At 62.6% G+C, this 20,626-nt stretch overlaps 1 protein-coding gene across 3 annotated transcripts; it reads right to left on the minus strand.

Annotated features, from left to right (window-relative positions):
* Positions 1-818: 818 nt before the first annotated feature.
* On the minus strand, positions 819-20,519 carry PGAP2 (post-GPI attachment to proteins 2). Of its 3 annotated transcripts, none has more exons than XM_061990074.1 (6): positions 20,355-20,519; positions 17,571-17,745; positions 15,341-15,593; positions 12,416-12,510; positions 2,307-2,415; positions 819-2,129 (listed from the first exon to the last, which is right to left on the minus strand). In XM_061990074.1, exons 1-6 carry the CDS (start codon positions 20,363-20,365, stop codon positions 1,999-2,001), a joined length of 774 nt encoding a protein of 257 aa, XP_061846058.1. In that variant the 5' UTR covers positions 20,366-20,519; the 3' UTR covers positions 819-1,998. The 3 variants fall into 3 exon arrangements, with proteins under 3 accessions (XP_061846058.1, XP_061846049.1, XP_061846065.1); XM_061990065.1 differs by having other exon boundaries at positions 12,404-12,510; positions 20,355-20,518; XM_061990081.1 differs by having other exon boundaries at positions 12,404-12,510; positions 20,395-20,516.
* Between the last annotated feature and the right edge of the window lie 107 nt (positions 20,520-20,626).

Genomic DNA, 20,626 nt, shown 5'->3' on the forward strand with positions numbered 1-20,626 from the left:
ACAGGAACGTGTCCAGCTGGGGTTGGGAACCTCAGAGAAGGAGCCTCCACACCCTCCCTGGGCAGCCTGGGCCAGGGCTCCCTCCCCTCAGCACCAAAGCACTTGCTCCTCCTGGGCCAGGGGCACTTGCTGTGTCCCAGCCTCTGCCCCTCACCCCTTGTCCTGCCACTGGCCACCACACACCCAAGTGGCAGCTCCTGAGCCTTTCAGCACCTTGCAGGAGCCTTTAGGTGCTTGTTGAGTGTTGCTGAGGTGCCCCTGAGCTCAGGCTTCTGTTCCCCAGGCTGAGCAGCCCCAGGGCTGCAGCCTTTCCTCCTCACACACATGCTGCAGCCCCTCAGCATCCCGGGAGCCCTGTGCTGATGCCAAGAGGCAGTGGGACACAGCCCTGCCCCAGCCCCGGGGCTGATGAGCTCATGGCTGTTCCCCTCCCAGCTGCCATGAAGTCAGGGCCCCCCCACCCCGGTGGGACCCAGCATGAGGCAGAGGGACACTGAGGCCCGAGGCTGCTCCCCTGCCCAGCCCCGTAGCCCCAGCTGTGCCCACCCCAGCCCTGCTGGCCCCTGGGGCCGTGTGGGGAGCAGGGCTGGGGCTGCAGGCTGGACTCAGCTGCCTCTCAGGCTCCTCTGGCCCCTCCAAGCCCCAGCCCCTGGGGTTGATGCATCCCCAGCCCCAGCCCTCAGTGTCCCCATCTCACACCCCAACCCCTGGGGTCCGCATCCTGCACCTCATCCCGAGCCCCCAGGATCCACGTCCTGCCCCTCCAGCTCAGCCCCCCATGGCCCCACGTGGGCTGGAAGTGGAGTGTGGAGTTGAAGGAGAGCTCACAAAAGTCCTCAGGGCTTTATTCCCCCCGAGCCGAGGCGCAGGCACAGCGGGGGCATCGGGCCACACGCACGCAGGCGATGCTGAGGGACGGAGCCTGGCACGGGGGCGCTGAGGGATGGACCCACAGCTCCTGCTCAAAGGCCACCCCGGCCCCAGGGCCACCAGCCCAGGAGCCACAGCTCCTGCAGAGGCTCTGCCCGGGCCCAGGGGTGCGGGGATGGGTGCTGGGCTCTCCTCAGGACCCCTGGGGGTGGCTGCATGGAGTGAAGGGCAGTTGCAGGGACCCGTGTGGGTCCTTCATGGTGGAGTGTGGTACAGGGTGAGCCCTGGCAAGCACAGAGCTTCCCACATTCCACAGCTCCTGCTGCCAACAGGCTTGGCCCTTTGCCCCTGCCCGTTCCCCCTCCGGGGAGCCTCCAGGAGTGAGCCCTGTGCTACCTGTCTGAGCACAGCAGCAGCTCCCTGCAACCCCCCTGGAGCCTGGGGATGCTGCCAGCACCCAGCTCCCCGCTCAGACCCCAACGCCAGGCTGAGCCCACGGATGGGGGGCACTGCCAGCACCCTCCTCCCAGGCAGCAGCAGCTCCCCTGAACCCCAGCAGCTCCCAGCTCAAGCTTCAGACACAGGGGAAACTGTTGGGAAGGTCAGAGTGAGCACCCCCAGCACCAGCCCACTCTGGGCTTGAATGGAGCACACGCCCCCCCAAGCCCCCTTTGCTTGCTGGGGGTTCTGGGAAAGGCAGAGCGGGAGAGTGGGGATGTTCCCAGCTCCTGCTGCACCCCGTGGGCACTGGTGCTGTCCTGCCTTGCTCTCTGCAGTCCGTGCATGGGCTGGCATCTTCCAGGACTCTCCTGTCCCAGCAACGCGGGGTCCCTGGGCCCCAGCCTCAGGCAGCGGGTCCCTGCTCTCTCCTCTGTCCTCCTGCCTGTCCCAGGAGCCAGCAGGGAGCCAGGGCAGGGGGAACCAGCCTCGAGATGCCCCAGCAACAGCCCCGTGGGAGAGCTCCAGGCGCAGGCAGGGACCGTGCACAGACACTTGTGGGACCTGGGGACGATCCTCGCAGCAGCTCCACAGCGAAGAGCCGGGGCCTGGCAGCAGCAGAGGAGGGAAGGGGCTCTCTGCCTCCCCCAGGGAAAGAGCAGCCCCCACCTGGCAGCGGCACCAGGCCGCCTAGAAGTGCTTGTCCTCCAGCAGCGAGCTCACCACCAGCTCCTTGTTGCCAAAGTCCCAGAAGGCAGTCATGTGGAAGGCCATGTTGGACAGGACGACCAAGTACTCCAGGAAGGCGAAGATGGTGTACACTGGTGGAGGAAACACAGGAGGTGAGGGGAGGCTGCAGCCAGCTCTGACCTGGGAGGGGAGATCTCCTGGGGCACCTTCCCAGGGGCTGCAGGGTGGGGGTGGGGGGCTCAGCCCTGGCTTCAACCCAGGAGGGGAGGAAAGGGGAGGAGGAAGGTGCCCTGCCCCGGCCCCCTCACCTCCGGGGCCGCAGTACCAGTTGTGGTGGAAGTAGACACACACGGCAAAAGCAAACGTGATGAAGGTGAAGAAGAAGAGCAGCTGCTTCCACTTGTAGGACTTGCGCTCCTGGAAGAGGCCAAGAGGTGAGTCACAGCCCCTGGCCCCGCTGCAGCTCCCCAGCTCCTTGGGCACAGCCGCCTGGGTAAGGACCAGGGGCCACACCGGCTGCGTGGGCAGGGCTGGGACGTGGGGAGAGGAGGTCTTGGACCCCCCTGGCACTGCCCACCTGCCCCTGGCACAGGGGAGTCACGGCAGCTGCACCCCCCTGACTGCACCTCCTCATTGCACCCTGACTGCAACCACTCACTGCACCCTGACTGCAGCCCCTCGCTGCACCCTGACTACAGCCCCTCACTGCACCCTGACTGCAGCCCCTCGCTGCACCCTGACTGCAGCCCCTCGCTGCACCCTGAGTGCAGCTCCTCACTGCACCCTGACTGCAGCCCCTCGCTGCACCCTGAGTGCAGCTCCTCACTGCACCCTGACTGCAGCCCCTCGCTGCACCCTGAGTGCAGCTCCTCACTGCACCCTGACTACAGCCCCTCGCTGCACCCTGACTACAGCCCCTCACTGCACCCTGACTGCAGCCCCTCACTGCACCCTGACTGCAGCCCCTCGCTGCACCCTGACTGCAACCACTCACTGCACCCTGACTGCAGCCCCTCACTGCACCCTGACTGCAGCCCCTCACTGCACCCTGACTGCAACCACTCACTGCACCCTGACTGCAACCACTCACTGCACCCTGACTGCACCTCCTCGCTGCAGCCTGTTGCTCTGAGCTGTGCCACGGAGAAGGAAACCACATGAAGGGGCAGCAGCTGCGGCAGGTGCTGGGCTGGAGGCACCGCACAGGCTGCTCTGGCACTGGGAGGGCCCCATCCTGCCCCAGCACTGGCAGCATGGCACAGGGGAGAAGCACAGAACCCTCGATGGTGGGGGCTGGCAGAGCCCTGCAGAGCTGCTGCAGCCCCAGCCCCTGCTCCAGCAGCTGCCCCTGGCTCAGGGGGCACAGGAACGTGTCCAGCTGGGGTTGGAAACCTCCTGAGCAGGAGCCTCCACACCCTCCCTGGGCAGCCTGGGCCAGGGCTCCCTCCCCTCAGCACCAAAGGACTTGCTCCTGAGCCTTTCAGCACCTTGCAGGAGCCTTTAGGTGCTTGTGAGTGTTGCTGAGGTGCCTCTGAGCTCAGGCTTCTGTTCCCCAGGCTGAGCAGCCCCAGGGCTGCAGCCTTTCCTCCTCACACACATGTTGCAGCCCCTCAGCACCTTGGCAGCCCTGCACTGGCCTCTCTGCAGCACTTCCCTGTCTCTCTGCAGCTGGGCAGCCCAGCCCTGGCCACAGCACTGCAGATGTGGCCTCCCCAGCTGGGGCAGAGCACAGGGGCAGCAGAGCATGTGGCTCTCCAGGCCCCAGTGATGCCCAGCTCGCTGCTGCTGTGCTGGCAGAGGCCAGACCCCCATCTAAGGGGGCAGCCCAAGCTGCAGCCCACTCCATCACCCCCCTGGCCTGTCCTCACACTGCCCAGCAGCCCCTGAAGCCGAGGGCCATGGGGTCACCATGGGTACCAGCTCCTGTCCCCTTCCTCTTTCTCTCCTGTGCCTGAGCATTGTAGAGACAGGAACCTCAAGCCCTGGGGTGAGCAGGGAGCCCCCGTGGCAGAGGAACCCCAGACTGTGGCAGGACATTAGGGGAGACCCCGTGGTTTCCACCCTGGCACACGGTGGCCAGTGTAGGGCTGGGAAGGAGGGGGCTGGCCCCAAGCAAGGGGGATGGGGCTGCTACAGCGCAGACATGGGCTCTCCTTCCTGTTTCTGGGTGGGAGGGGAATTTCCCCCTCATCTGATATTTCACATGAGACAAAAACTCCTTTTTCAGGGTCTCGCTGAGAAGAAGGAAAATGTAAATTGCCCCATCACAGTTTCCATCCCCCCTCCCCTGCCCCCGGAAGGCGCCAGCGGATGAGCGCTGAGCCAGGCCCCAGCACCACGGGCACAACACCCCGAGGGCAGGGAGGGGAAGGACGGTGCCAGGCGGGGACTGGGACGTGGGCTCAGGCTGGCACGGGTCGCAGTCCCCGGGAGGAGGAAGGCAGGGTGCAGGGAGCCCTGCCCGCAGCCCCTGGGCACCGTGTGGTGCGGGGTGTGGCGAGCGGCAGTGCCAACCGGCAGCTCAACAAGCAGCAGCAGCCGAGGCGCACACGGGCTTTCACAGCGGAAGGGAGGGAAGGGGAGAGAAGAGCGGGTCACAAACAGCTCCTGTTTGCACCCAGTGCCTGTGGGAATGGCCCTCCTGTGCTGCATGGCACTGTGCTGCATGGCACTATGCTGCATGGCACTGCATGGCACTGCAGCGTGTGGCACCGTGGCATGTGGCACTGCACCATGGCATATGGGGTTCAACAAGGGCAGAGTCCTGCAGCTGGGAAGGAACAACCCCCTGCAGCAGCACAGGCTGGGGGTGAGCTGCTGGAGAGCAGCTCTGCAGAGACAGACCTGGCAGTGCTGGGTGACAATGAGCTCAGCAGGAGCCAGCAACGTGCCCTCGTGGGCAAGAAGCCAATGGCAGCCTGGGGGCAGCAAGAAGAGTGTGGGCAGCAGGGCCAGGGAGGTTCTGCTCCCTCTCTGCTCTGCCATATCTGCTGAGGCCTCATCTGGAGTCCTGTGTCCAGCTCTGGGCTGCCCAGCTCCAGAGGGACAGGGAACTGCTGCAGAGAGGCCAGTGCAGGGACACCAAGATGATCAGGGCACTGGAGCATCTTCCTTGTGAGGAAAGGCTGCGGGCCCTGGGGCTGTTCAGTCTGGAGAAGAGGAGACTGAGCTCAGGGGCAGCTCATTAACAGTGACAAACATCTCACTGGTGGGTGTCAGGAGCTTGGGGCAGCACTTGTTGTATCCAGCAGCAGGACAAGGGGTGATGGGATGAGGCTGGAGCACAAACAGTTCCATTGAAGCACAAGGACAAAGTGTTTCCCTGTGAGGGGAGGGAGCCCTGGCCCAGGCTGCCCAGGGAGGGTGTGGAGGCTCCTTCCTTGGAGGGCTTCAAGAGCCCCCTGGACACGTTCCTGTGTGACCTGACCTAGGTGGGAGCTGCTTCTGCAGGGGGTTGGGCTGGATGAGCTCTGCAGGTCCCTTCCAGCCCCCCCATGCTGTGACTCTGTGTGATTCTATGATATGGCACTGCAGTGTCACATGGCACTGTGCCACATCGTATGGCACACGGCACTGCACCATGTCATATGGCACCACAGCACATGGCACTGAGCTGTGTCACGTGGCACTGTGCAGTGGCATATTGCACCGTGGCATATGACACTTGCATGGTGTCATACAGCACCGGGTCTCACTGCACTGTGCTGTGCCACACAGCTCCACACCGTGTCCTCTGGCACTGCTCTGTGTCATCTGGCACTGTGTTTCATGGCACCACACACTGTCAGATGGCACAGCACCGTGGCGCTGCACCACTTCACTGCATCATGCAGCACTGTGCTGCACCACTGCACTGCATCATGCAGCACTGTGCTGCACCACTGCACTGCATCATGCAGCACCTCACTCCATGGTGCAGCACTGCATGGCCCCAGATGCAGGCTGTGCCGGAGGCACCTGCTGGCAGCCCCAGGTTCCTCCCTGTGACAGAGAGGCTGAAGGCTGGGGGACAGCAGGCAGCCAAACCTGCCAGGACATCCCCTGGGAATGGGGACAGTGACAGGCAGTGGGCACGCTCTGTGTTGGTGGGCAGTCACACACTGGGCAGCAGCAGCCACCCCAGCTCCCAGCACAGCGCCTGAAGCGTGGGCAGGCAGTTCCTGTCTCCTCCTCCTCCCACACCAGGGCAGTGGGGGAGTGTTCCTGTTCCAGCTCCAGCTCCTCCCTGGTGCCAGAGTTGCAGCCAGCAGCTACTGAGACGCTTCCATTCAGCAGTGGGCATCTGCCAGGCACACGCAGAGCCTCTGGGGACCCTGGCTGGCAGCCAGCGCCCTGCAGGCACGACCCGGATGTGCCCTGGCCTTAGTGATTAACAGCCAATTATCCACTCCACTATAATCCTCCCAGGGACTCGCCCTGCAGGCAGGTGCAGGGGTGCAGGGCAGGGTTCAGTGGCACGGGCAGACACAGTGAGGGGTCCTGCAGCAGGGTGAGGGGCAGCACAGGGAGCAGGAGAGGAGCTGGCAGCTCCAAGCAGCCCGGCAGAGGAGGCTGAAGCCTCCAAGCTCCAGCTCCCTGAGAGGAAGAGGAGGGGTAAGAAAATGCCAAGGAGGTGGGATGACAGGCTGTGAGATGCTCAGGGTGTGCACAGAAGTGGGGAGGATGGTTTTAAGCCTGGGAAAGACAGAGGGGGAGCAGTACCCCCCTCCCCTTCCCCCAAGAGTGAAGAACCCCGACGCCAAGCCTGATCTTGACCCCAGGCCTGACGCAGAGCAGTGCAACACAGAGGCTGCTCCCCCACAGCACCAGGGCACCGGCATCCCACAGCTATCAGCCACCCAGGGACAGGGTGCTCCGGGCTCAGCAGGCTGCAGGCTGCCCCTGGGCCCTCGCTGGGGCCGCTGGGCTGGCAACGCTCAGCTGCCAACCCCGGCTTCGCAACTTCCTCCTGGCAGGAGACCGAGGCACCTGCCCTGTGAGCTGCTCTGGGTTCCCACAGCCCCCCTCCCCTGGCAGCACTCCCTGCCTGCCTGTGTGTAAGCCCTGAATGCTGTGGGAAAACTCAGCCAGGCAGGTCACAGGCTGAGAGCTGAGGCACATCCCCCCTGGCACACCAAGGTGAGTCAGGAGCAGGAGGCCAGAGGATGGGGGAGAGAACTGTAGAATGGAAGCGGTTGGAAAGGACCTTCAGAGAGATCATCCAGCCCCAGCCCCTGCTCCAGCAGCTTCCCCTGGCTCAGGGGGCACAGGAACATGTCCAGCTGGTGTTGGGAACCTCCTGAGAAGGCGCCTCCACACCCTCCCTGGGCAGCCTGGGACCTGCCTGGGCCAGGGCTCCCTCCCCTCAGCACCAAAGGACTTGATCCTTGTGTTTAAGTGGAGCTTCTTGTGTTCCAGCTTATGTCCATCACCCCTTGTTCTGTCACTGGATACAACAGAGAAACAAGTGCTGCCCCGAGCTCCTGACACCCACCAGTGAGATATTTGTCACTACTAATGAGCTCCCCCCTCAGCCTCCTCCAGACTGAACAGCCCCAGTTCCCGCAGCCTTTCCTCAGAAGGAAGATGCTCCAGTCCCCTGGTCATCTTGGTGGCCCTGTGCTGGCCTCTCAGAGAGCAGCAGCACCAACCCAGCATGGTGGGGACAGCCCTGGAGCCCCTTCCCGGGGCACAAGCAGCACCCTGGAGCCCACTCCCAGCTGCCTCTCAAGCGTCCCTGTGCCCCCCAGTGAGCCTGCGCTGGAACTGCCCGGCACTGAGCGCTGGGGTATTTACAGAGAGCTCGTGTGAGCGACCGGCGGCACCTCTGTGGCTGCCGCTGCCGGCGAGGGGAGGCGCTGAGCCGCCCCGTGCTCCGGCTGCCCAGCTCTGCAGCCCCCTCCCACGGCTCCACAGCGGCTGAGGAGCGGCTCCAGCAGCGCCAGCGTCCGTGCCAGCCCCGTGCCCGCGGCGCCGGGCTCTGCACGCCACCGGCCCCGCTGCCCTCGCACCAGACGCGTTCCAGCAGCCAGCAGCCCGTGCCGAGGCTCGGCCCGCACGCACGGCCTGTGCCCAGCGCCCGCAGCAGCCACCGCGTGTGTCCCGGCCGCAGGCGACGCCGGGCGCTGCGCAGGGGGACACGTGTTTGCCGACGAGAAGTGAAACTGCCCTGCTCTGCCGCACGGCTCGGCAGCTCCTCGGGGGCAGAGCTGGCTGCAGAGGAGGGTTCTCAAGGGTGTGCAGCTGCCCAGGAGCAGGGAGGGCAGTGCCACGGCAGCTGTGGCCGGGCTCCGAGGACCGAGTGTGCCGCCACCACGACCACGGCCGGTGCGAGTCCGCCGTGACCAGCTCACAGCTGGAGGCTCTCCGACTCCATTTCCCCTTTTCCCCACGTTCTCTCCTCTGCTTTGCCCCCTCCCTCCTCCTCTCGGCCTGCTTTCTCTTCCCTTCCCTCCTGCAGAGCTCTCTTTTCCTTTCTCTCGCTGCTTGCCACCTCGCAGCTGGAAACCCTCTGTACTTCCCCAGCACCTTCCTGCCCTTGCAGAGAGGCCGTTGCAACACCGAACGCGAGGCTCTTGCGACAGCAATTCCTGTCACTCACGTGCCGAAACGCCCCCAAATCCCAGCAGCTTCGCCCCCTCTGGCAGCGCCAGGACGCGGTGCCGGGCCCGGGGGCTGCACGGCCGCCTCCTCCTGGCTCCAGCTCCTCACACGGACTTGGGGATGGTCCCAGAGAACCTGGACCCCCTGGGGAACCTCGGTGGCTTCCCCTGCTCCAGTCCCCTCTGCTGAAGGGGAGGGAAGGCACTGTGAGAGCGGTGGTGCACCCCCTTACCCATCCTCCCCCCAACCAGCTGCAGGGCTGGGAGCAGCCCAGCTGAACAAAAAGCCCCTCTGCAACCCACAAAGCAGAGCCAGAATCCGGCCCTGAGACGTGGTGACCCACAGGAAGAGCTGCATCGTGCCCTGCCCTTGGCAGCCCATCCCGAGCCCCCAGCCCCGGCAGCCACTGCCCCACTGCTCCCTGCAGTGCCATCGTGGTGGCAGTGGCTCCGAGGCCCGTGTAGCCCCCCCAGTCCCCCCCTGCAGAGCCTTGGGGAAGGAGACACACAGCCTGAGCAACCCAAACAACGGGATAAACCCCAGGAGCCCCCGTGGGAGCAATTCACAGCAGGAGCCCCAGTGGCAGGTCACGGGGCACAGGGGGGCAAGGAGGCAGATCTGAAGAGGGATAAGGGCCAGCATCTGCTTAGCAAAAGGATGTGTCCAGCCCTCGGCCCACTGCCAGCCTGGCACACCAACCTGCTGCCCCGCTGCCAGCCTGGCACATCAACCTGCTGCCCCACTGCCAGCCTGGCACAGCAACCTACTGCCCCACTGTCAGCCTGGCACACCAACCTGCTGCCCCGCTGCCAGCCTGGCACACCAACCTGCTGCCCCGCTGCCAGCCTGGCACAGCAACCTGCTGCCCCACTGCCAGCCTGGCACAGCAGCCTGCTGACTTGCTGCCAGCCTGGCACACCAACCTGCTGCCCCGCTGCCAGCCTGGCACACCAACCTGCTGCCCCACTGCCAGCCTGGCACAGCAACCTGCTGCCCCACTGCCAGCCTGGCACAGCAACCTGCTGACTTGCTGCCAGCCTGGCACAGCAACCTGCTGCCCCACTGCCAGCCTGGCACACCAACCTGCTGCCCCGCTGCCAGCCTGGCACACCAACCTGCTGCCCCACTGCCAGCCTAGCACAGCAACCTGCTGCCCCACTGCCAGCCTGGCACAGCAGCCTGCTGACTTGCTGCCAGCCTGGCACATCAACCTGCTGCCCCACTGCCAGCCTGGCACAGCAACCTGCTGCCCCACTGCCAGCCTGGCACAGCAACCTGCTGCCCTACTGCCAGCCTGGCGCACCAACCTGCTGCCCCACTGCCAGCCTGGCACAGCAACCTGCTGCCCCACTGCCAGCCTGGCACAGCAACCTGCTGACTTGCTGCCAGCCTGGCACAGCAACCTGCTGCCCCACTGCCAGCCTGGCACAGCAACCTGCTGCCCCACTGCCAGCCTGGCGCACCAACCTGCTGCCCCACTGCCAGCCTGGCACATCAACCTGCTGCCCCACTGCCAGCCTGGCACAGCAACCTGCTGACTTGCTGCCAGCCTGGCACAGCAACCTGCTGCCCCACTGCCAGCCTGGCACAGCAACCTACTGCCCCACTGCCAGCCTGGCGCACCAACCTGCTGCCCCACTGCCAGCCTGGCACACCAACCTGCTGCCCCACTGCCAGCCTGGCACACCAACCTGCTGCCCCACTGCCAGCCCACAGGGCTTTCCTTCTGGGAGGAACTCACCCGTCGCTCCCCAGGCAACAGCTCCATCTGCTGACACAGAGCTGGTGCAGGGGACACCCCTCTCCCAGGCAGGGATGGGCTGTGGGGAGATCTCCCTGCTTTGAGAGGGGCCCTTGTACCCTGGCAGGCAGCTCCTCTCCCTCAGCAGGGCCTTTCTGAGGTGGTGGGACTGTGCTGGGGGATGGCACATCCAGCCAGGGCATCGCTGTGCCCCTTGTGCTTCCGTCCAGGGACACGCTGTGGTTGATGCATCCTCAGAGGGGGCAAATGCTCCTTTGCTGGGCTGGGGCACGTGCACCAGGACATGGGAGAGTCCCAGCACAGCTGGAGCCCTCCAGCATCAGAGAGAGGGTGATGAGGACAAGCTGCCACCTCGTCCACTGTGGCAGTGGCCCCCAGCCCATGTTGGGGGAGCAGGTTTGCTGTGCCCCTCAGCCCATGCCCAAAACAAGGCCCCCAGTCTCATTGGAGGAGACAGAGGCAGGAGAGTCCAGATGGCAGCACCAGTGGCACCCACCAAGAGCCCATGGCCTTTGTGGGCACGGGCTGCTCCCCCAGCACAGCTCTGGCAAGGCGACACCAGCACCAACTTGGCTCCTGGGGAGCAGGTGATGAACCAGAGCCAGTGGCTGATGCAGCAAACTGTGCACAGCACAGGCACAGGGCTCAGCCCAGCTCACAGCCAGCACCTGGGGTTTTGGCTCCCAGGAGCTGCCAGCAGCACTTAGTGCTGCTACCAATGTGCTGCAGCCACAACCTTGTTGCAGGGCTGCAGCTGCAAAGGTGAGAGAGCTGCAGGCAGGTGCTGCCAGGGGACACTGCTGCAGGGGGAGCTGTCCCTTGAGCTGCAGTGCTGGGGAAAGAGGGGTGGGGGGCTTGCAGAGCTCACAGATAAAATATCAGGCCAAGACAAAAGAGATGAAATAAGCCAAGGAAGCCATGGCAGGGCTGCCAAGGAGTGACTGCAGAGCTCCTGCTATCCCCCTGTCACTGGAGACAACAGATCAGTTCCCAGCGAGAGAGGGGAACCCCAGGATCTCCAAAAGTCCCTTTCACGGGGAATTTTGCAGCCAAGCAGCTGCTGGAAGCTTCTTCCCAGCTCTCTGAAAGCAGCCAGCAAGGGCACAGGCTCGGTGAATTGCCGGAAGGGGACAATAAACAACCGAGCAGCAGCCTCAGCAGGGAGCTCTGCAACTGCCCCAGCAGCCCCAGCACAGCCCTCACCCTGCTCCTCCACAGGCAGCTTCCCTCAGGGTCTCTGCTTTGCAAGGCCATCTCCTTCCTGGGGCACTCACAGGCCAGGGAGCACTGGGCATCCTTCCCTGCCTAGCACTGGGGACTGTGAAGGTTGAACTGGGGATCAGCTGGGCGAGATGCATCCCAGAGAAAAGGACAGAGAGGTCTGGAGACCCAGAGCTGAGTGAGCAAGAGGCACATGGGCACAGCAGCAGCTTTCACAGACAGAGCTTCAAGGGTGAATGTCCTGTGGCCCTGACAGTGTCCATGGGCCTGCAACTGTGACACAAACCAGCACAGCACCAGAGAGGCACCCAGAAGCCTGAGCAGTGGGTTCCCCAGCCCACCAGCCCTCTCAAGAGGCAACAGGACCCACAGGCAGCCTGTGCAGTGCCACAGTTCTGGGGGAAAAGGGGTGACACCAGTGCTGGCTCTGGGGGAAAAGGGGTGACACTAGTGCTGGTTCTGGGGCAAAAGGGATGACACCAGTGCTGCTGCCACATACAACTGTTCCCAGTCAGGTTCCCAGTTCCCCAGCACAGAGAAGCCCATCCAGCTGAGGGCCCTGCAGCCAAGGGGGAGGGCTCAGCACACCTGATCCCTGGGGGACACTAACGGGGCATTTTCAAAGTCAGCTCTCAGTGAAACCCAGGAAACAGGAAAGCAAAGCTTCTTCCCCACTTAAGCCATGGAGCTGAGTGACCATGTGTCCCAGTTTCACTTGTGCCACCTTCAGCTCCCAGCGAGGCTCACTGGCAGCCAGAGCCCCCTCTGCCCAGCATGCCCAGCAAGCCCCCTCCCCAGCACCCAGCCCTGCAGAGGGAAAAGAAAGGAAAGTGTCTGTACCTCGGGACTTACTGTGTGTTTCTTAGTCATCCTCCAGAGGATGCAGGTCAGCAGCATGTGGCCCAGAGCCGACGTGATGAACACGATGAAGGCATTTTCGTGGATTGCTGAATCAACCAGACAACAGGTTTCCTGTTAAACCCTGGCTCAGAGCACAAAGGGCACGTGGGGGAAGCTCTGGGAGGGCGACTGGCTGCTTTCTGCAGGCCATGGGCTCGCTGTCCCCAGCACCCCAGAGACACTGGGGCTTTGCAGGAGACAGGCACAGCACAGCTCTGCACCCTTGTGCCCATGCACAGGACAGGAAGGGGGATTTCACAGACTCAGAATCTCAAGGGCTGGAAGGGACCTGGGAAGCTCATCCAGTGCAGCCCCTGCCAGAGCAGCAGCACCTAGAGCAGGGCACACAGGGACTCATCCAGCTGAGGTTGGGATGTCTCCAGAGAAGGGGCCTCCACAGCCCATCTGGGCAGCCCCTGCCAGTGCTCCCTCACTTCAACAAGGAAGGAGTTTCTCCTTGTGTCTCTCTGGAACCTCTTCTGTTCCAGCTTGTGCCCATTGCCCCTTGTCCTGTCACTGCCCATCCCTGAGCACAGCCTGGCTCCAGCCTCCTCACACCCACCCTTGATGTGTCTGTAACATGACTGAGCTCAGCCCTCAGTCTCTTCTCCAAGCTGCAGAGCCCCAGCTCCCTCAGCCTCTCATCAGAAGGGAGATGCTCCACTCCCTCAGGTGTGCCTCCTGGCCCCCCCTAAACCCAGTGGCAAGGGGCTAAGACTTGCTAGAAGATTTATTGCAAAGGTGCCAGGAGGGTGTTTGTGTGTTCTGTCACCTGTGTGTTCTGAGACTCCCCATTGCTGTACAACCTTGGGCACCCTCAAAAGCAGCTCAGCATCACTCTATGGTTCCACTGCACATGGTGTCAAGGGCTCCTCTGCTCCTCACCCCGCCCCAGCAGCAGGGAGAGCAGGGAGCACAAGGAGCTGGGAGGGGACACAGCCAGGAAGCTGTCCCTGATGGATAAAAGGGATATTCCAGACCATCAGAGGCCGTGCTCAGCACATAAAGCTGGGCTTAAATCACGACAGGGCCACCTTCTGGCCTCCTGCATTAACTGTCTGCCAAGGAAGTGCTGTTGTCAGTCTCACAGCTCACAGAAACACAACCCTGTGGCAGAGCAGCTCCTGGAGCCCCTCACAAAGCCAGTTCCCTTCAGGTAACTGCTTCTCTGTAAAAGGCTTTTCCAGCCTGACCTCCAGAAACTGAACCACAGGCTGAACCCCCAACTTCCTGAAGGTAAAAAATGACCTTTTCTGCTTCCTCTTTCAATTCCAGCAACAATATCAGTGTGTAATGAGGATCTGGCAGGGCCACCAAGATGCTGAGGGGACTGGAGCAGCTTCCTTCTGAGGAAAGGCTGCGGGACCTGGGGCTGTTCAGCCTGGAGGAGACTGAGAGGGGAGCTCAATAATAGTGACAAATATCTCACTGGTGGGTGTCAGGAGCTTGGGGCAGCACTTGTTTCTGTTGTATGCAGTGACAAGGGGTGATGGACATAAGCTGGAACACAAGAAGCTCCACTTAAACACAAGGATCAAGTCCTTTGGTGCTGAGGGGAGGGAGCCCTGGCCCAGGCTGCCCAGGGAGGGTGTGGAGGCTCCTTCTCAGGAGGTTCCCAACACCAGCTGGACACGTTCCTGTGCCCCCTGAGCCAGGGGCAGCTGCTGGAGCAGGGGCTGGGGTGCAGCAGCTCTGCAGGGCCCTGCCAGCCCCAGCACTGGGGGTTCTGTGAGGCCAGTGAGCAGCTTCATGGGACCACAGCTGGTGTGGCAGCAACAGGCCCTGGCATTGGCTGCTCTGGGCAGAGCAATGTGCAGTGAGCAGAAAGGCACCAGCCACAGCCCTGCCAGGGACAGGAGTGTCTGTGGGTGAGGAATGAGCAGCATGTGCACAGCTCACACACAGAGCTGGACATTTCCCTGGCCAGCCTGTCCTTCCTACCTCACCCACTGCTAAGTGGAAGACACTCTTAGTTCAGTATAACCAGTGTTCCCAACTCCCCATCTCAGCTTCCTTGTTGCAAATAGACAAAGCCTCTGCTGTCAGGCTTTGTGACAAGATCCTCCAGGAGTCCCATAATTGGGCACCATATCCATCCTCATCACAGAATAACTGGTTGGAGAAGCCCCTGAAGCTGCTTGAGCCCAGCCCTGAGCTCCCCCTGCCACAGGCAGCACTGAGCCACAGCCCTCAGCACCTCACCCCAGGGCTTTGGGATCCCCCCAGGGCTGGGCACTGCCCCAGCTCCCTGGGCAGCCTGGCACAGGGGCTGACACCCCTCTCAGGGAAACAGTTCTGCCTCAGCTCCAGCCTCAACCTCCCCTGGGACAACCTGAGCCTGTTTCCTCTGGCCACGCCAGTGCTGATCCCAGCCAGGCTGCCCTTGGCCTTCTTGCCCCCCTGGGCACGCTGCTGCCTCCTGCTCAGCCCCTGGCACCAACCCCCCCAGGCCCTTTCCCTGCAGCAGCTTCCCAGCCCCTCTGCCCCAGCCTGGAGCTGCCTGGCCTTGGGGTGGCCCAAGGGCAGGATTTGGCCCTTGCCCTTATCCAGCCTCATGCCATTGCCCTCAGCCCATGGCTGCAGCCTGGCCAGAGCCCTCTGCAGCCCCTTCCTAAATGAGAGGAACTAGGTGCTAAATACAGTTTCATCCAGTTATCATCAGCCAAGAGCTCTGGGAAGAATGCAGCTGTTTGTATATTCTGTGTGTAACTTTGCTCTAGGACTGGATGATCTCTAAAGGTCCCTTCCAACCCCTACCATTCTGTGATTCTATGATAACTTTCTTTGTTTTTTTTCCCCTCCAAGCCACTGGCACGAAACAGCTCTGCAAAGCTTCAGCAGCCACCACACAAGGCCAGGGTGGAAGGAGACACCTACCATAGTTTTCAGATGAAGACACGTAGGTCAGGATAAGGAGGGCGAAGTTTTCGAGCAGGTTGAGGAAGAGGTTGAAGTGGCAGAGGCGCAGGTAGCGGGGGTGGGAGCAGTGGCAGCTCTGGTAGTGGTTCCAGTAGGCAACAGCCACCAGGAAGCGTGGGGCTGAGTGGAGGCCGATGCAGAGGCGCCAGACGTAGCGCTGGGGGGTCTCGCCCCCGATAGCAGCACTGATGGAGGGGAGGTAGTTGGGGACCTGGAGGCAGACACAGGGACTCTGTCAGATGGTTGTGGTTATAGTTCTCCAAGGTGATTAAAGTCTGCAGGGGGATTTAAAACATCTAAATAGATTTACAGCATGGTGGGGGCTGGCAGGGCCCTGCAGAGCTGCTGCAGCCCCAGCCCCTGCTCCAGCAGCTGCCCCTGGCTCAGGGGGCACAGGAACGTGTCCAGCTGGGGTTGGGAACCTCCTGAGAAGGAGCCTCCACACCCTCCCTGGGCAGCCTGGGCCAGGGCTCCCTCCCCTCAGCACCAAAGCACTTGCTCCTCCTGGGCCAGGGGCACTTGCTGTGTCCCAGTCTCTCTCCCCTTGTCCTGCCACTGGCCACCACACAGACACCTCCTGAGCCTTTCAGCACCTTGCAGAAGCCTTTAGGTGCTTGTGAGTGTTGCTGAGGTGCCCCTGAGCTCAGGCTTCTGTTCCCCAGGCTGAGCAGCCCCAGGGCTGCAGCCTTTCCTCCTCACACACATGTTGCAGCCCCTCAGCACCTTGGCAGCCCTGCACTGGCCTCTCTGCAGCACTTCCCTGTGTCTCTGCAGCTGGGCAGCCCAGCCCTGGCCACAGCACTGCAGATGTGGCCTCCCCACTGCAGCTGGGTCAGAGCACAGGGGCAGCAGAAACTCTCTCAACTTGCTGCCCACACTCTTCTCAATGCAAGATTTGCTTGATTTACTTTGATTTGCTTAAGCTTACTCCCATTTAAAAGCAAGGGAATGAAATGCAGCAGAATCCCTGGTTTAGCCCCCAGGACTGTGCAGCCCCCAGCCCTGCCAGGACAGACCCTGGGTGAGCAGCAGGGTCCCATTCAGGTTTCTTAGCTCTACACTTATTTGTCCCTTCGCTCAGCTGCGGTTCTTCACATCTTCCATGTCTCCATGTCTGGTGTGGGAGGGGAGGGCATGGTTTTGTCAGCCTAGTTGTGATGGAGAAAGCTGATGGCAGCAGCAGGGAAAGATGGTGTGCAGGGAGGAATGTGGAAACAGCAATAAACTCTCGAGCTTCAGAGTCTCACAGGGACTTCCTGAGCCTGCTGCAGTTGCTATGCACCAGTTAATCCCCTCTTACACAACTCTGCTCAGTCTCCCCTGGAGCCCACGCAGAGCTGCACAGCCCCAGTGTCCTGCAGAGAGGTGTTCCCTCTCAAGGCAGCCAAATAGGAACTGGTTCCTCAGGCACCTCTGTACAACATCCCCTACTTCTCATGCTGGCAGAGGGGTGCAGTGGCTCCTCCTCTGCCCTCTCCAGGCACCACAACCTCAGAGGTCTCCAGCTCAGCTCTCCTCACTCTCAGCCCATCGTCTTTCCCTGTGTGCAGCTGAAGTGTGCATTTCATTGCTCTGTCACCTCCCTTCCCTCTCCAGGACCCCAGCATCCCCATCAGCCTGTGCCAGCCCACTGTGTAGGGGCAGGAGGAACCACACAGACCCCAGAAAGCTTTGGGTGGCCTCGTGCTGCTGTGAGACTGATGCCTGCCTTCTGTTCTCAGTTTGCAACCAGCTGCTAAAACACCCTGGGGAGGAACAGGAGCTCTTCTCTTTTGGAAATCCAGGTGGCTCCTCTCAACCTGTGCTCCCCAAGCACGTGTTTGTGATTCCAGTAGATGTGAGGGGCAGCAATTCCTATTCATAAAAGCAGGGCTAACTCTTCTACAAGACAATGTGTCTACCTGTAGCTTCACCAGTTTGATTCCTTACCATATCCACAACCAGAGTGCTCAGCACTGACAGCAGCCTGACCACTCTGGGCTTCCTCACATCCCTTTTAAAAAGGGAAAACCTCAACTGCCAGACTCAAGGCATCACAAGTATAATCAAAACCAACAAAGCAGCTTGTTCAAGGTTCTGTAACACTTCTGGTGGGAAAGCCCAGAGCAGAGGAGCCCTGGCACCCCGCTGCTGCCCCAGCCGAGCAGCCAGGACGCTGGGGGACACTGGGATGGGGAGAGTCGCTTACCCCGCAATGGGTGGCTGTTGTCTCCTGGAAATGGAACAGCAGAGACCAGATCACACAGAAAAGGAAACCAAAGAGTGGGCAGAACACAGTCCCGACGGCCAGCGTGGTAAAACGGAGCCGGAAGAGGATCCCGTCTCGGTCCAGGGGCAGCGGAACCTGCAACATCCTGATGGGCCTGAGAACAGACAAGCCAACGTTTGACAGGGAATCTCTGTGCTCCTGCAGGGCCCAGCTCCAACAGCCCTGGGCAGGGATGAGCACATATACAGCCTCTCCCATTCATGGCCAGCAGTGGCACAGCCCTGGCGTGGGGGTCGAGGACAAGAGGAAAGAGGCTGGAGTTGGCCCAGGGGAGGTTGAGGCTGGAGCTGAGGCAGAACTGTTTCCCTCAGAGGGGTGTCAGCCCTGTGCCAGGCTGCCCAGGGAGCTGGGGCAGTGCCCAGCCCTGGAGGGATCCCAAAGCCGTGGGGTGAGGTGCTGAGGGCTGGGGCTCAGTGGTGGCTGTGGCAGGGTGAGGGGAGGGCTGGGCTCCAGCAGCTCTAGGGGCTTCTCCAACCCAAACGATTCAGGGATTCTATGACAGGCAGCCAAAAGCACTGTTCTGGAGCCACAGGAAGCCCCAGCCTGTGCACAGCAGCGAGCAGGGGCAGAGCAGTGGCCCCCACGCAGCAGGATCTGCCTGCCTGGACAGGCACATGAGCTCTCTCTAGCAGGATACGGCCATCCAGAGTGTTCTCGGGCTGTGCACAGGATGGTGCTGGGGGCAGGGAGGGTGCTGGGGGCAGGGAGGGTGCTGCCCCGAGCTGCAGCTCCTCACTGCATCCACAGCCATCCCTGCCCTGATGCTGCTGCACCACAAGCACAGCATGGAACACCAGCACCATCCAGCTGAGCGCTCAGCACCCTCACAGGCAAGGCTCTGGCTCTGTGAGTCCGGCTCCTTACGCAACACTGAAGCTTCTGTTCATCAGGTTGGGCAAGGAGTGACAAGTGGTTTATCAAGCCTGGCAGCCCACTTGCGGCTCAGGGCTCTCCACCAGCTCAGTCTCAACACCTGCTGGCTGCTCTCTTGCCCTCAGCCAGGGCTGTTCATCCTTTAACCTTCCCACACACCCTTGGCTGCAGCCCAGCTGCCCTGACCATCAGGGGCAAAGCCAACTTAAATCAGTCCTGACCACCACACACACCTTCCTTTGACCTGTCCTCCTGTCCCCTCTTCTTGGGGACAAAGGCCACGGGGTAGCCCAAACGAGGGGCTCCAAGTGAGCAGTCTGGATCTCTGCCTCACCTCACACTCTGCTCGGGCTCCAGGACAAATCCGATTTACAGACAATCCCACAGAAGCCAGTTACCGGTGAGGGCAGGAGTGTGGGCAGCTGCCCAGGGGCAGCACAGCCTCCCCCCTCCTCCAGCAGCAAACCCCCACAGGGGCTGTTCCCGTGAGTGCTGGGGCAGCCCAGCAGCAAAAGGCTACAGAGAACACAGCTCAGCCCCCACCCCCAGGCTGCTGCACCAGCCCCTGCAGGGTTGGGGGATCTATTTGCAGGAGGAAAGCAAAATGAAATGGCAGCTCCACTGTGCTTCAGACACACTGTCACGGGCATGTGTGAGGCACAGGGATGGCTGTGGGGGACAGCCTCACAGACACCACGTCCCTGCCACCCCCAAAAACTAAGCCCCCCTGCCCTCCTCCCAGTAGCCCCTGTCCCCTTCTCGCCAGGGGCTTGCCCAAAGGCAGCAGATACAAAAGGGAATCTTTAGCGTCACGGAGCGGCCCCGAAGGTGCCCTGTACCAGAGGCTCCTGCACCCCACAGGCCTCCCAGGCACCCCACATCTGCAGAGACACCCCCCGAGCTCCCCATACCCCTCAGAGCCCCCACTGGGCATATCGGCAGAGATTTCCCACATCCCCCCGGCTATCATCACACTCCTCTGAGCCCCTCCGGGTACCCCCGCGCCCCTCAGACCCCCTGCCCCCGGTTCCTCACACCCCTATCAGCGACATCCCCCCATCAGCCACCCACAGACCCCTCCCCTGAGCCCCCCACATTCCATCGAGTCTCCTCTCTGGGAGCCGAGACATCACAGCGCGGTGACTGCCTCCTGCCCGCCTCCCCAACTCCCCTCAGGGGCAGATTCACCCCCAGACTCACCCCTCCCTGTGGCCCCTCCTCCCCTCAGCGCTGCGGGTGACTCCCCTCAGACTGCTCAGCCACCTCTCTGGGTCCCTCAGCCCCCTCTCTGAGTCCCTCACGGCCCCTCAGCCCGGCACCTCAGGCACCTCTCTGGGTCCCTCAGCCCCGCACCTCAGACACCTCTCTGGGTCCCTCAGTCCCCTCAGCCCCGCACCTCTCCTCCATCACCCCCGGCAGCTCCCTCAGCCCCGCATCTCAGGCACCTCTCTAGGTCCCTCAGCCCCCTCAGCCCCGCACCTCTCTGGGTCCCTCACGGCCCCTGAGCCCCGCACCTCAGGCACCTCTCTGGGTCCCTCAGCCCCCTCAGCCCCGCACCCCTCTGGGTCCTTCACGGCCTCTGAGCCCCGCACCTCAGGCACCTCTCTGGGTCCCTCAGCCCCGCACCTCTCTGGGTCCCTCAGCCCCGCACCTCAGACACCTCTCTGGGTCCCTCAGCCCCGCACCTCAGACACCTCTCTGGGTCCCTCAGTCCCCTCAGCCCCGCACCTCAACCACCTCTCTGGGTCTCTCAGACCCCTCACCCCCGCACCTCTCTGTGTCCCTCAGCCCCCTCAGCCCCGCACCTCTCTGGGTCCCTCAGCCCCGCACCTCTCCTCCATCACCCCCGGCCGCTCCCTCAGCCCCGCACCGTTCAGCCCCCTCCGGGCTGCTCCATGCCCTGGGCTCGAAACCGGCACCAGCACGCCTCCTCTCTCCTCTTCTTCCTGCTCCGGCTCCCGCCCCGTGCCGCTCCCCTCACGCCCCGTCGCGCCGCCCGGAGCCCGCCCTCAGCGGGGCGCCCCCTACCGGCCAAACCCGCTCCCGCCGCCTCACGCTCCCTTTAAGGCTTTCGGCCCGCCCCCTGCGCCGCGTGACGTCAG

The sequence above is a fragment of the Colius striatus genome, chromosome 1, assembly GCF_028858725.1.
Source record: "Colius striatus isolate bColStr4 chromosome 1, bColStr4.1.hap1, whole genome shotgun sequence".
NCBI classification, from domain to species: Eukaryota; Metazoa; Chordata; class Aves; order Coliiformes; family Coliidae; genus Colius; species Colius striatus.